General features: G+C 41.4%; 1 protein-coding gene across 3 annotated transcripts in view; it reads right to left on the minus strand.

Annotated features, from left to right (window-relative positions):
- Nucleotides 1-277: 277 nt before the first annotated feature.
- Nucleotides 278-13,331, minus strand: part of MTMR12 (myotubularin related protein 12) — a 98,203-nt gene continuing 85,149 nt past the window's right edge. For all 3 annotated transcript variants that reach the window (XM_037799171.1, XM_037799170.1, XM_037799172.1), the window contains exons 12-16: nucleotides 12,090-12,160; nucleotides 9,682-9,854; nucleotides 7,357-7,524; nucleotides 6,314-6,475; nucleotides 278-3,232 (exon numbers count right to left, since the gene is read on the minus strand). In XM_037799171.1, coding sequence (XP_037655099.1) covers nucleotides 2,663-3,232; nucleotides 6,314-6,475; nucleotides 7,357-7,524; nucleotides 9,682-9,854; nucleotides 12,090-12,160 — 1,144 coding nt within the window. In that variant the 3' untranslated portion in view covers nucleotides 278-2,662. The remainder of the gene's footprint in view (nucleotides 3,233-6,313; nucleotides 6,476-7,356; nucleotides 7,525-9,681; nucleotides 9,855-12,089; nucleotides 12,161-13,331) is intronic.

Here is a 13,331-nt window from a genome sequence, read left to right on the forward strand (position 1 = left end):
GGTCCCCCGGCCCTATTTTATTTTTCTTCATAGCATTGCATCACCACCTGAAATTTTAAGTATTTCTTTGGTTATTGGTCCCCATCCACCCCCACCAACTGCCTTCAGAGGCAAGCGCTGGAATGTAAACTCCACAAGAGCAGAGCTTTAACCTACTCACTGCTGTATCTCTGGCTCCTGGGGCATGGCTTGGCACCTAGTACATAGTTAGAACCACTTCCTGAACAAATGTTAAGTAATTACTCCATGTGCTATATCAAGCATGCCAAATACAGTATTGCTTTCAAATTGTGCTTTAATTTCTGCAGTCAGATATGATGCAGTGAGATATGAGTATAAACTTTCATTGTACATCCAGAAAATAAAAAGCACATTTATACAGATTTAGCCCAACAGCTTATTCCCTTAATATGAAAAAAGGAAAGTCTGAATTTAATTAAAGCTAGTTTATCTTCAGTGTAAAAACTTGGAGGTATAAACAAACTTAAGATATTATATACAGTAAATTAATGTACATTTCCAAACGTGCACAGTGCAGCATTTAAACAGTCTCATTTCAGCTTTGACTGTTAAACATAACCCACATCTCAATCTTGAATAAAAATTTCACAATATATAAACCCAGTAAGGCTTCTGTACACAAATACAAGTTATAGAAATCTGATTTCAAATATAAATACATAAATTGTCATGACCTTATATGTTACAACAGCTTACTTTTCTACTGTGATTTTTTAAGAAACCATAGAAAAATATTTCAATGCACATTCAACTGCTATGACAACAACCATAACCTTGTGCCTTTATACTTTGTAGAGTGTAAAGCATCACACCAAGCATTTTTTGGAATGAAAATTACCAAGATCCTAAGACTGAAGAGGCTACAGTATAAATATTTATGTTTTAATATGGTAACAAAAATAGTTAGCTCCATAGTATATCTGGGAGGCAATGGGGCAGAGAAGTGGAGATTAGTGCTAGATTAAGAAGGCCCACAGAGTGCATGTGAAGGCAGCTAACAAAACTAGTGTATTTTTAAAAATCCCTGTTGCAAGCCTAACATCAACCTTACTGGTAAGACTCTTAAGGCAACCAAGACTTGACACGTGTTTGGCCCCCAGATGCATGGCGCTTGCCCTCTCCTCACATCTGCCACCTGGACAGACCACCCTGGCTGCACGGTAACATGGAGTGAGGAGAACAGCAGAACAATTTATTGTACAAAAGGCAATTCAGTGCAAACGAAGAAACTCCACTTGGTCAATAGTTTCAAGATTTCTTATTGCCCTTGAGCAACTGAAAGTTTTTCTAAACATTTGATATTCAAATTGGGATCTATGATGGAGAGCAAATGTATATAAAAGGCAAACACTCCATTTGAAACATTCTAACATGAGTTTTTTCTCCTTCCTCTCATGGATGTGACAGGATTCCATTAAGAATGAAAAAACTGGTCATTACAAAGTGACTTTCCTGAATTAAAATATATGTATCATTTAGACAGCAGATCCAAAAGGGTTATCAGTTTCTTCTATGGCTTTTTATAATCAAGTTTCTTCTATGGCTTTTTAAATCACTGAGGTACTATATGATAATCATCACTTCTGATATTTATACGTTTAACTGCTTTCCTATGAAAGCCACATTCAAAAGTGATCCTACTCCATTAGTCTGTAAAGGTAACAGACAATGTAAGGAAACCACCTGAGGGGTTGCTACAAAGGACCACAAATGCAAATGCTTGGGCCTTAGCATCTACTAGAAAAAGGCAAAGCAATTAGTTTCATATGCTGAGAGACTCCAGAAGAATGGAAGCTCCTCTGGATAAACTGAAGAGATCCTCCCAGTTTAACCAACAGGTTTAGCAGCAAGAAAACTGGGACTATGTACACCAAGGCAGGGATGGCTTGGAGGGACGGTGGCCAGTGGAGCAGGTAGAGGAAAGCCCTGGAGCTGTCAGCCCATGAAAAACGGCAATGTGGCTGGTTAGCCCACCACCCCCACATGAACTGATACACTCTATGAAGGAGGAAGGGTGGTCTAAAACTTTAGGATGAGTGATACAGGTGGAATTTCCCCAGCTTTTCTACAGGCAAGAGGACACAGAAAGGAAAAATACCATGAATGATTTGTTTAAACAAATGTCTTACATCTTGATACCTCTATTTGAATCTTTTAATTCGTCATACAAATATGCAGCAAGCTGAACTTGCTCCTAAATGAAATGGGTTATAAAAAAAATTACTATTCCCAACGATTGGATAAATTATGCTGGCAGAGAAAGGATCCGAAGAAAGTATCAAATCCAAGACGATCTTCACAAAGTTCTTTCTAGTAGTACACCAGCCACTGCAGGCTCTGTATAATACTTATGCATCACCAGAAAACAGCCACAATCCTATTATGGGTCAAGTAGTAGCTCCTTTCAATTAATAATACTAAAGATATGGTTTTAATTGCATAGTCTTTCATGACCGTGAAAAAAAAAAAAAGAAACGAGAACCAGCTCTTTTCCTGAAGGCCCAGGTTTACTCCAATGCAGCACTGGGCTAGGGACACTGCCAGCATGAAGCTTCAGCGTGACACACTACCCAGAGATCAAATGTGTTTGATTACTGTCCCAATCTTCAACATTCTTTTTTACAATAACTGTAAAAATAAGTCATGCATCTCCTAGATCCACAAACTCATCTTCTCGTTTGGCCAAGTCTTCTTCATCTCCCAAAGCTTTCCAACCGCTGGTAGGTAAGACAGGCTTGGAGGAATGTCGCTGGAGCAAAGCGAAAGGAAACAAGGAGGACAGGCGGGCAGAATTCCTCAGCAGGGTGGGGGCCTCTGCCTGGAGGGCCACTACCCTGTGGTGTCGCTCGTCTATTTTCTCTTGTAAGCTCTGAACTTCCTCCATCATTTCCAAGAGTTTGCTCATAGTGGCCACTCTGCCACCACCTAGGATCTGGGCTTCAGGAATCCATCGCAAGTACCGCTGGGCCCAGACTTTGATTTCTGGCCCCTCTATGTGAGGCAACAACAAACCGTGGTAATCAGTAGGTTTGCTGTGCCAGCTGTCATAGAACTCTCGAAGGTTATCTTGCAGCTCATCCGAAGAATTAATAAGTTTGCTTATTCTCTTGCCTAGAAGGTTTTTAATTAAATGATCTGTTTCTTCCCTGAAAAACCCTCTTTTGGGAGATGCTTTAGATTGGGTGAGCGGCAGAGAAAGTTGTCGTTGATGCTTTAAGAGAAAACACACAAAAATATGTCTGGTTAATTTATGAGGCCCAGTTACAGTTGTTAACACCAAGAAAGGGGCATAACCCTGTTTTAACAAGGGTCAAGAGATATCAGAATTGCCATGTCAAAGCAAATTCATTAAGACGCTATAACGTGGAAAGGAAGGGTGTTTTCTTGTTTATTCATCTGATGCAGATGTTAGATGCACCCTGTCTTCATAACCAAATGGGTGAAACCAGGTGTGGACGGGAGCTGTGCGGTGGGTGGTGGCGTGGAGTAAAGCTTTGGATATTCTACTCCCCTTCACAGGGGTAGAAAAGTACACAAGGACTTCTGAAGGACAAATTTAACTCCAGGTAGGTGGATGATTTAGGGGAGTTTGGGGGTATACCTATTCACTTTTTGAAAGGAGTAAAATGTTTCTTCTTTGGAGAACTTTTGGGCTGTTAGCTTGAATCCTATTCTGAACACCTGCGTGGAAGCAGTGCCAACTACCTGAAGATCCTATCACTTCAATGAAATAACAACATGTTGGGTTATCAGGTACCCATGGGAGTTTAAGCCTATGTCATAAAAATTTTGAGGGGCAAAGAAAGCAGAGGTGGGTGGGAGCAAAATAGGAATGTGAGGAACCCATTAATTTGGCCAGACACCTTGTTTGACAACTTGCGTGGAGTGGAAATGTGTGCGCATTTAAGCCCGCCCCCTCTCCCTCCCAACCCAGTAATTCTATCTGCAGCAAAAGCAAGGCTGCACTGTGAGAGTTGAGAAGATGGGGGAAAGGATCAGAGGTCAGGAGGGTTCCCCAGTACTCAAACAAGTAAAAAACAAGGTAGATGCTGGTTTTCCCCAATTCTTTTGCTCTTAAGATGCTCATTCAAACCAAAAATTAATTAAAATTTATTTTCAGGCTAGCCCTGTAACTTTCTAACATATTTCTGCCTTTTTAAAAAAAGTATTCTTTATTATAAAGGAACTATTTCATTATGGAAAATGAAATAACAATAAAAGTATAAAGAAGAAAGCAAACTCATTCATAATACCACAACCCAGAGAGAACCGTGACTTTTGACTCTCCTTCTGAGTATAGGGAAGATGAAGACCAGGAGCCAGCCGGCCTTGCCCCATAGGGATCTCCCTGAGTCAGGCAGGGGAAGGACCGGGGCATGCAGGCAGAAATTAAATGTCACTGAGTGCTCACTGTGTGCCAGGTTCTGTGCTCAGAGCTTTACATGCATCAACTTATCTGAGTCTCAACAATTACTGCTCCATTTTACAAATGAGGCAACTAAGGCAAAATGTTTAAGTAATTTGCCCAATGGCACCACCTACCAAGTGTTCAAAAATGGTTTCAAACACAGACAGTATGAACTCAACTTGGTCTAGGAAGCCCCCTTCTCGGTCTCCTATGGGGCTACTAACTAAACAGAATGTTCAAGACAGACCAAGGTGGGAGCAGCACCTTGTGCCCAAAACCTGATCAAAGCCTGAGGCTGAGAGTAAGACTGTGTACTCAGCAGAATCCTAATACCACGTGGTAATACATGGGCAGCACTTCCCTGTTCATCCAGAGCTTCTTCAGAGCTCCTTACAGAACTTCTCCAAGGCCATCTGTCCCCTGAAAAGGTATCCTAAACCTGACATCTGTTGTCTTACCCAAATGATTCAAAGTCCCTACCTGCCCCAGGCCCAACTCTGCTTTATCTAGTGCAATCTATGATATGCCTAACCTTGGCTTCAAACATCTCCCAGCATGCTCCTGGAGTCTAGGTCATCTGCCCCTATCTACAAGGAGGAAGGCCACTTACAAAAACTGAATCTGGGGAGAAGAATGAAATCCAGTCTTAGAAAATGGAGCTTTAGCTTCCTCACCTGTAAAATAAGGGAGTTAGGTCTAGCTGTCTCTGAGGTCCCTAGCCACCCTGGCATGAGACAGTTCTGGGATCCTAACCCAGCTATCACGAGACGTGTGTCTACAGCCACCAGGGGGCACAACACGCTGTACTCTGAACAAGCTGTTCCAGAGCTCAGGGCACTTCTAGTCTAGGAAGCAGTAAGAGGCTGAACCAGAAAGGGGAAACATGCACCCTGGGCCTGAGGACCCTTGAAAGAGCAAAGCGGCAGTTCTAAGGTATTCAGCAGCTCACACCTCCTCGAGTTCTGGCTTGGTTTACTGAGGTCTCCAGTCCTCTTTAGAATGGTACTAATTCCCACATCCAAAATGGTCAGGCTCCCTGAATGCCTCAAGACCAGACAGGATCAGAAGTAAAGCAAGCTGGTGAGGGCACTGACACACACGGACTTGGAGTTTACCTCCGCTACTCTCCCCTCTTTGTGGGGTTTGTGGGGAAGAAATTATAGGCCAAGGGACAGAACTAAGAAATGCCATTTAAATAATGTATCATTTAGGGAAGTTTGGGGTTTTAATAACTAGTAAAATCAGGAACAAACATCTGAGGGCAAACCTAAATAATTCTTTGACATTTGTGATTTACAGCACAGGTCAGTAAACTACAGCCGGCGGGTTAAATCTAGCCTGCTGACTGTTTTTGTAAATAGAGTTTTCCTGAACACACCCATGCCCATTTATTTAGGTACCGTCTATGGCTGTTTTTGTGCTATAACTGTAGAATAGAGCAGCTGTGACAGAGACTGTACAGGCTTTACAGAAAGTCTGTTGACCTCTGGTTGATAGGTACATCTAATTAAGAAGAATCGGGCTATTTAATAACATGAAGCTTTGTATACTGTATAAAATCCACGTGACCAATTCCTTCCAGTCTCCTAACGGCATGTGCAGGCAGGGGTAGGATGCAGGCTTCTCGTCGGTGTGGCTGTTTCGGCAGCAGCATCCTCAGTGACATGAAGCAGATGGCCATGCCTCATCAAGGCAAAGGCTGATGTGTCAAAAGCAAAGAATTCTAATGTGCCCTGAGAATTTGCCAGTCGCAAATATCAACGCTGTAGATGGTTTCCAGGGGCTAAATCATATACTGACACACATAATACATATGCAACTTTACCCTTATATACATGGGGATCTCTGGGCAGATGAAGGGGTTTAGATACGCGGACATCTTACTTTGAAACGCATTCCTTTTCGCGGGCCTTTGTCCAGTTTTGGCTTTTCCACATAAAGAGGGTTTTTGAGCAACATCTGGGCTTTGGGTTCAAACTGTACAGACCAATCCCACACGGTGAGCAGATTCAAAGGCTTGCTTTGTGTATCCTGGCTTTCCCTACCCTGCCAAAACAAGCATAGGTCACAACGGCTTCCAGGAAGGGCCAGGGGAAAGCAAACACATAATTCTGAGAGATGGTATGAGGAAGGGCCCCCTGCCCTGAGACAACATTCACGCGCACTTCAATTTTAAAGGCCATGGCTGTCAGTTGTTCACTAAAGGCTTTAGGTGGGGCAGGAAGGAGGGAAGAGGGATACTTATTATTTTCTGGTGGACCATATGCCAGCCACTGTGCTGGGTGCTACATAACAGCCTGTGAGGTAGGTAATGTTTTTCCAATTTTACATTTGAGGAAACTGAGGCCCCAAAACTGGAGTGAGCTGCCTGAGGTCACAGAGCCTGTGAGTGGCAGGTCTTCCCCACTTCCCTGTGGGATTTGGTAAAATCTCTACTGGAAGCCCAAGGCGAGCAACCCAAAGCACTGAGAATAGCTTGGATGGTTAGCACAGCCTCAAAAGGGGCTAACAAGGGTGAAAATGGAGAGCAAAAGCCTAGCTTCCCTGCTCTATCTCTTTTTCATTCTCTTTAGAGAAACTCCAGGCACTGGGCAAATGGAGAAGGCCCTTGGTCTGAGCTGACTTTAAAAAGGATAATTTTTAATTTTGCTTAAGCTTCAACACTTGCTCCCAGTTCCAATACTTACTAGCTATGTGACCTGAGCAAGTTACTTATCCTACCTGGGCCTCAGTTTCCTCAGGGATAAAAATAATACATGTCCCATAGGGTGTTGTGAGGATTAAAAATTAACACCTGGAAAGCACTTACAACAGTGGCCGGTATATAATCAGCACTATATAAATATCACTGTTATCATCAACATTATTACATCCTACTTGAAAGGCAGAGCTTCTTTAATATGCAGGTTCCTAAAAGAGATTCTTACCATGTTAGTATCCTTTTGATGGGGTGAATTGAAGAAGAAGGTGCTAAAAATTGGTATGTATAGGCTATCTGACAAAACAGTCAGATAAGTCTCTGTGAATTCAAATGCTGGGGGATACTGGTGCACCAGCTGCCACACACAATCTAAGAAAAGCAGGAACACAGGAACCTGCAGGAAAACAAGATACACATTACTTAGCAGGCACAGAAACCAATGCAAGCTGTCCCAAGTCCTGGGAGCAGTCATCTCAACAGCCCCAGAATTACCACTTCTGAGCATCATATTCTCTGGGAAACAAGGTATTGTGTTGTCTGGTCAATACAAATCAGGGATTCAAAACTCCATCCCATTCCAAGCAATGAATATGCTCAACTGACATCATATACAAAATCTCAGTAGAGATCAGCATTAACAGACAAGCGTTTATCACCAATTTTGATTACAGGCAACACTAACTTTGAACTCTAATTAAACAAAATGTTATCACACACACACACAAAGTTCTATTCTTCTCATTAGCAGACCCGTATTCCAAAAAAAACTGTGTTCAGTCATTACTGTTATTTTGAGTTCCGTCAACAGAAAATTGTGTGTGGTAGGGAGAACGGCATCCTATGCTGCCTGTCCATGTATTAACCCCCCCCGAGTGAAGGTTTAGAAGAGAAAGAGGATGGAAAAGGTAGAAGAAGCAAAAATGAGTTTCAAACATTTTTCACAAGTATGTTTTGTTTAATCTATGGGCCTCTTTATTAGCTACCCAAAGATAAGCCCTTATTAGTGGACATAGTAGCTTTCTAGGGAGCTTCTATTACAAAGTACTTATCTCCTTCACCACCCCTACACCCCCAGTTTCTCCGTGATGTCTCAGTGATCCTGTCAAGTGGGTAAGACAGGCTGTGTTAGGGTTTTCCCCTACAAAGGAGGAAACAGATTAGAGATGCCAAGAGGCTGGCCTCTCCCACAGGGCTCATAAGAGAGGGAGAGTTGGGAATCCAGCTCTTGGATTATACCTCTTCAATTATACCACAAATCAGATCTCCTAGTTTTCCTTTAAAACTCCAATATGTTGGTGTTGAAAAGCTAAGAAGAAATGTCTATACAGCAACTTTATTTCAAACCTCAGGGAAATGGGCTCAGCAAGTATAAGTGAATTATCCAAGGGCTGGGTGAAGAGCAAATCAGATCTTCTCTTCAAATCTTTCTCCATTAGATATCATGCCCACCAGCCCCCATTTCCTCAAGAAATACAAAACCACACCTTCACCCACCACCACCCCAAAACAGCAGCTCTCTCTGCCTATCATGTGATCTGAATCCCATCGACTTTCAAATCAGTTCCTCTGAAAAGTAAAGGACGTCCAACATGTGATTTCCATCTAACTTGACAGGTCACGGATCAGTACAGGCCAGGCCTGCGAGAAACACCAGGCCTAGCAAGAGCTGCCCAGGTCTTCCCAGGAACGTGCTAAGCCCCAGGGCAGGAACCATGGCTCTCCCTATCCCCACTGCATGCTGTGTCAAGCTGTTCTGCATTGCAGAAAGACATGCTTATTATCTGGAGTAAGGAAAACCGCAGGTCCTGTTACTACCACACGTTAGCGCTGCAAGTGATTAAAAGGAAGCTTACCTGTTTTCACTTTTCCTTCTACAATCATCAATAATGCAGCCCAGGAGTTGGTACAGGTGTAGCCTAGGCAGGTATACTGCAGTTTCAGGGACTCAGTATCACTGAAGGAACTAAAACACTTAACTCTCCTGTGTCTGGGTTCAGGCCTCCAATTCACATGGCCAGAGGCAGAGGAGGCTGTGCACACTGCCTAATACACATTACTGCTAAGGCCCTGGTAATGGATGGAGTTAATAGAAGTGTCTGCTTTATCTTTAAAATGTTATGTGCAAGGAAAACTTACTTCATGTTATTATGTATTGTAGTTTTTTCTGGTAGGGAACTTGCACCCTGCTTATCGATTTTTTGCAAAGACTACCTCAGAAATTTTAAGAGTCTCTGTTACTGAGTTTTTATTTAAGTTTTATAAATCAATATTGTTCCCATCATAAAATAGTTGTACATATCAGTGTATACAATTTTTATGAATGACAATTTAAAAGAGAAGGTTCTGAACACGCTTGTTAGTATTCCTTTCCTCTTAAGGGTTTTAATATTGTTGAGAGCATCTGAAGTCATCAAACAAGGAACCGACTACAGTTTTCCTAACAAGCCTGTGAAGCAGGCACTGTGCAAGCAGGAACCCTACATCTGGGTAAGTATTAAATAAGATATTGAAAAGCTCATCCCATGATTAAAACGGTCTCGAGTCAACTCACCTCTTCTTTGTCACTTTGGCGTAGATGATTGCAGCGATCCAAGAAACAGTGCCCACCCACGATCCACTCCTTCTGGATGAGGCTCTGGAAACCAAACCTGGTTCTACAGTGTGCGTCCATCATCACTTGCACCAGGGAGGAAACGATGCAGCAGAGGTCAGAAGCGTTCTCCTCTGGGAGGGGCCCCAGCAGCAGGGCAAAGAGGAACGAGGGTACAGGAGTTAAAAAACTAAAGAGCACTCTCACTTGCAAAGTTAACAATAGGCTTCTCGACACCAAGGTCTGCAGTAACCATCAAGCTCTCATTCCTTAAAGGCAAGGGCCAATGAAAAAGTGTTTTCAGATTGAACTACAACTGCTTCTAGCCTGTCTAGTACAAGTTCTACCATATTCTGGTACTGAATGTGTATTTGTTTACTGAAGGAATAAACATAGCACTGCACATCTACTTTTTAGCATGTTGGCATCCAGATGTGCAACACAATGAGAGCAGAATCGTGCACATGAGAACCACCCTGCTCCTCAGACCTGGACTACATCCCATCCCTCCTGCTGTGTCAAGTAGTCTGTCAGTTACTTCACTGTTCCAAAGCCCAGGCCGCTCCTTTCAGACTCACTATGGAGCTCCTTTCTCTTGCTCCTAACCCCTCTACTAATTCTGCTTTGGAGAAAGGTGAATATTTCTGGACTGCCCCAAAATATCTCTTCTTCTCAGCTCCAAGGCTCTTTCCTTTTCTGTTTGAGGAGCAGCGTGTGATGTGCTTCTTCTTGCCTAGCTTAGGCGAAAAATTCCTCCTTGGTCACTTCCACTTACTCACTTCGGAGTCCACATTATGAAACCCATTAGAGGAAAATTCCATTCATGTATTTGATCAAGATTCATGACAGACGGCAAATAAAAATGTACATCAACTTAGATGCATTTGTCTTAGATTTTTAACATCCTAAAAGGCACAGTCCACATCCTCATGGTTGCCTCTTTACAAAAATAAGCAAACAAGTTGCTTTTTTAAAATGTCTGTGAGGATGATGGTGTGAGTACTACTGATGGCAGAGAAACTTAAGAATGAATTCTAGCAAGGAGGTATCTCTACTGTAAAATCTCTTCACTCTGACCCCCGTAATCAGTGGCATTATAAGTGAAGTCTTAGGCTTGTACTTCTTTTTCCCCTCCAAGAAATAAGCCTCAACTATGGAAGCACACGAGTTTAAAAGAAATGTATTTTATTTTTGTCTTTCTAGTACTATCAGTTTTCAAAACAACTTTGACTTTTAAGGGAATTTTCCTTTTGGCACCTGACGGGTGTTAATAATATACCTGTGTGTAAAAGAAAGAGGGGCTAGAAAATAAGATTTCCAGTGAAAGACAACTCAGCAGTCCTTCCGAGAGACGTCCTTCTAAGTGATGTCTCAGTTATATCAGTCAAAGATTCAGATTTCATTTTATGAAACTGTGATTAATGCAGTCTGGCTTTGGGTAGGGACTTCCATTTCTCATTCTCCTACTCTTTATCCCTCATTTTCACCACTCAGAACTCAAATAATGCTCTGTTCTGTTGTTTTGGGTTAGGTCTTTTCCAATAACATGCTTATGCCAACTTCTAGAAGGCAGAAATCTAAAAGTCTGCATATGGTAGGTGCTCAACAAATGTGTGAAATCTAAGTCAGTGAGCCAGTGTAAGATGGTACAGCAGTCACAAGTAGACACATTTTCCAGTCTGTCCTTAGAATCTAAATCCCAACAATCATGGAGAGCATGAGAGAAATAATAAAAACTTTGGGGTATAAAAGCATGAGTCTATGTACTTAATTTACAGTATGCGGCTTTAAGAAACAAAATATTCTGAACAGCAGATAAAATTTTAGCTTAGAGTTAACCAACCACAGCAACAATCTTTAGATTGCATGGTAGATTACACTGGCTTTTATACATTCTGAATCTTTATGTCACTGTCCTCATGAACAGAAGTTAAGCCCGCTAAGGAAAAGGAAATCACAGAGCACCAGGTTTCTTTGGCAACTGTACAAAGTTGTCAAACATAATGATATACAGACAACAAAACATCCATAATCCTCTTTGTACAAAAGGGATAATAAAAAAATTTTAACTTGAACCAAATTGAGTTAATATAAAATAAAATCCAAAACATTTGGAAATTTGAGCTTTGGTAAAGATAAACGATTCTTTCTTGGGTTGCAAAAAGTTCTGCCAAGTACCAAGTGCAAGAATTTATTTTTAAACTGTAACATTAAAATCCAAGGCAAAGGATTCCAAGGTCAGAGTAGAAAGAACGAAAAGATTTCTACATCAGCTCACTCCTTTTACAAGACAATTCCAGTTCCATAAAGCTGTATATACAAAAATTGATCCTCAAGTGAAGGAAATCTTTGTGCTTTAAATATATTACCTAAGAGAAGAACGTTCATGTTTTGTGCTTCCATATATTCTGTAATCTCTATTGCTTTTTTTAGACAACGTCTAGGAAGAGATAAGAAAGAGAGGCATTAGTTTTTGAACCCAGTATCATAAACAATAAGAAGTTTAGAGACAGTTTGAATTTATCTTTGGTTTTCTATCTCATTTACTTTTCATGCTATAATCCTCTAGAAAAGAAATAAATTATCATTTTCATTGTTTCAGATATTGGGAGACAAACATCTCCCTATTAGAAACTGAAAATTTTCAGAAGAAAATCTCAAAATTACGCAAAATGCTCCTAGGTGATTTCTAAACTAGAAAGCCTTATTGAAAACTCATACCTGAGTCTGTGGGTGAGTTCTAGTAAGACCCCTACATGCCATGTCTAGAGAATGTGAAGCAGGCCCACAGTGTTTTATTTAAGGTGACTTGCCATATGTGTCAATGTGTCTGAAAAGATGCCGAAAGACCAAAAATCCTTTCTGTCTTTCTCTAGATACACTATTCCTTTTGAAACTGCTGCCACTATTTGCAGCTTTGGCTTGTCCCCAACTGATCCCTAGGGGTCTTGGATATGCTGTTCTCTGCCTACAGTGGTGTCCATCTTTCTCCCCAATCACCCTACTCCCCACCCCCCGATTGTTCATTTGGTTAATGATGCTCACCTTTCTTTGCCCACCCCACATAAAGAAGGGTTCTTGTTCTTTATGACATTTATCACGGAATGCAATTATATGTTCAAATTGTGGAAAATGTTGCAAGCCCTTCAGCACATATCTGTTGAGTAGCTGGAGGGTTGAGGCTCCTTTCCATAGTATTCACTGCAGAACTGAGAGAGGGTGCCATGCTAGGGTGAGAGAAAGAATCCCTTTCTTTCCTCAAGCATATCCTAGGTCAGAGTTATTCTCTCATCTCTGATCATCATTTCTGCTCTGTATCTTCCTTTGCCATATGCTCTACTTAACTGCCACAGAGAAGAGCTTTCAAAATATGAAGTAGAAAAGGGAATCTAATTCTGTTCTCTGGAAATCTCAACCTAACTCCAAAAACAAAAAATGACTAATTGACATTAATCATGATTATTTAAAAAAATGTTAAATAGGTAATATGTATAAAACTCAAAATTGAAAGGTATTCAATGAAAAGTCAGTTTCCCTCCCACCCCAAACTTCTGTTTCCTCCCTGGATGCTAGAACTGCTGCCTCAATTATAATTTTGAATTGTCATGTCC

The sequence above is a fragment of the Choloepus didactylus genome, chromosome 11, assembly GCF_015220235.1.
Source record: "Choloepus didactylus isolate mChoDid1 chromosome 11, mChoDid1.pri, whole genome shotgun sequence".
Taxonomy (NCBI): domain Eukaryota; kingdom Metazoa; phylum Chordata; class Mammalia; order Pilosa; family Megalonychidae; genus Choloepus; species Choloepus didactylus.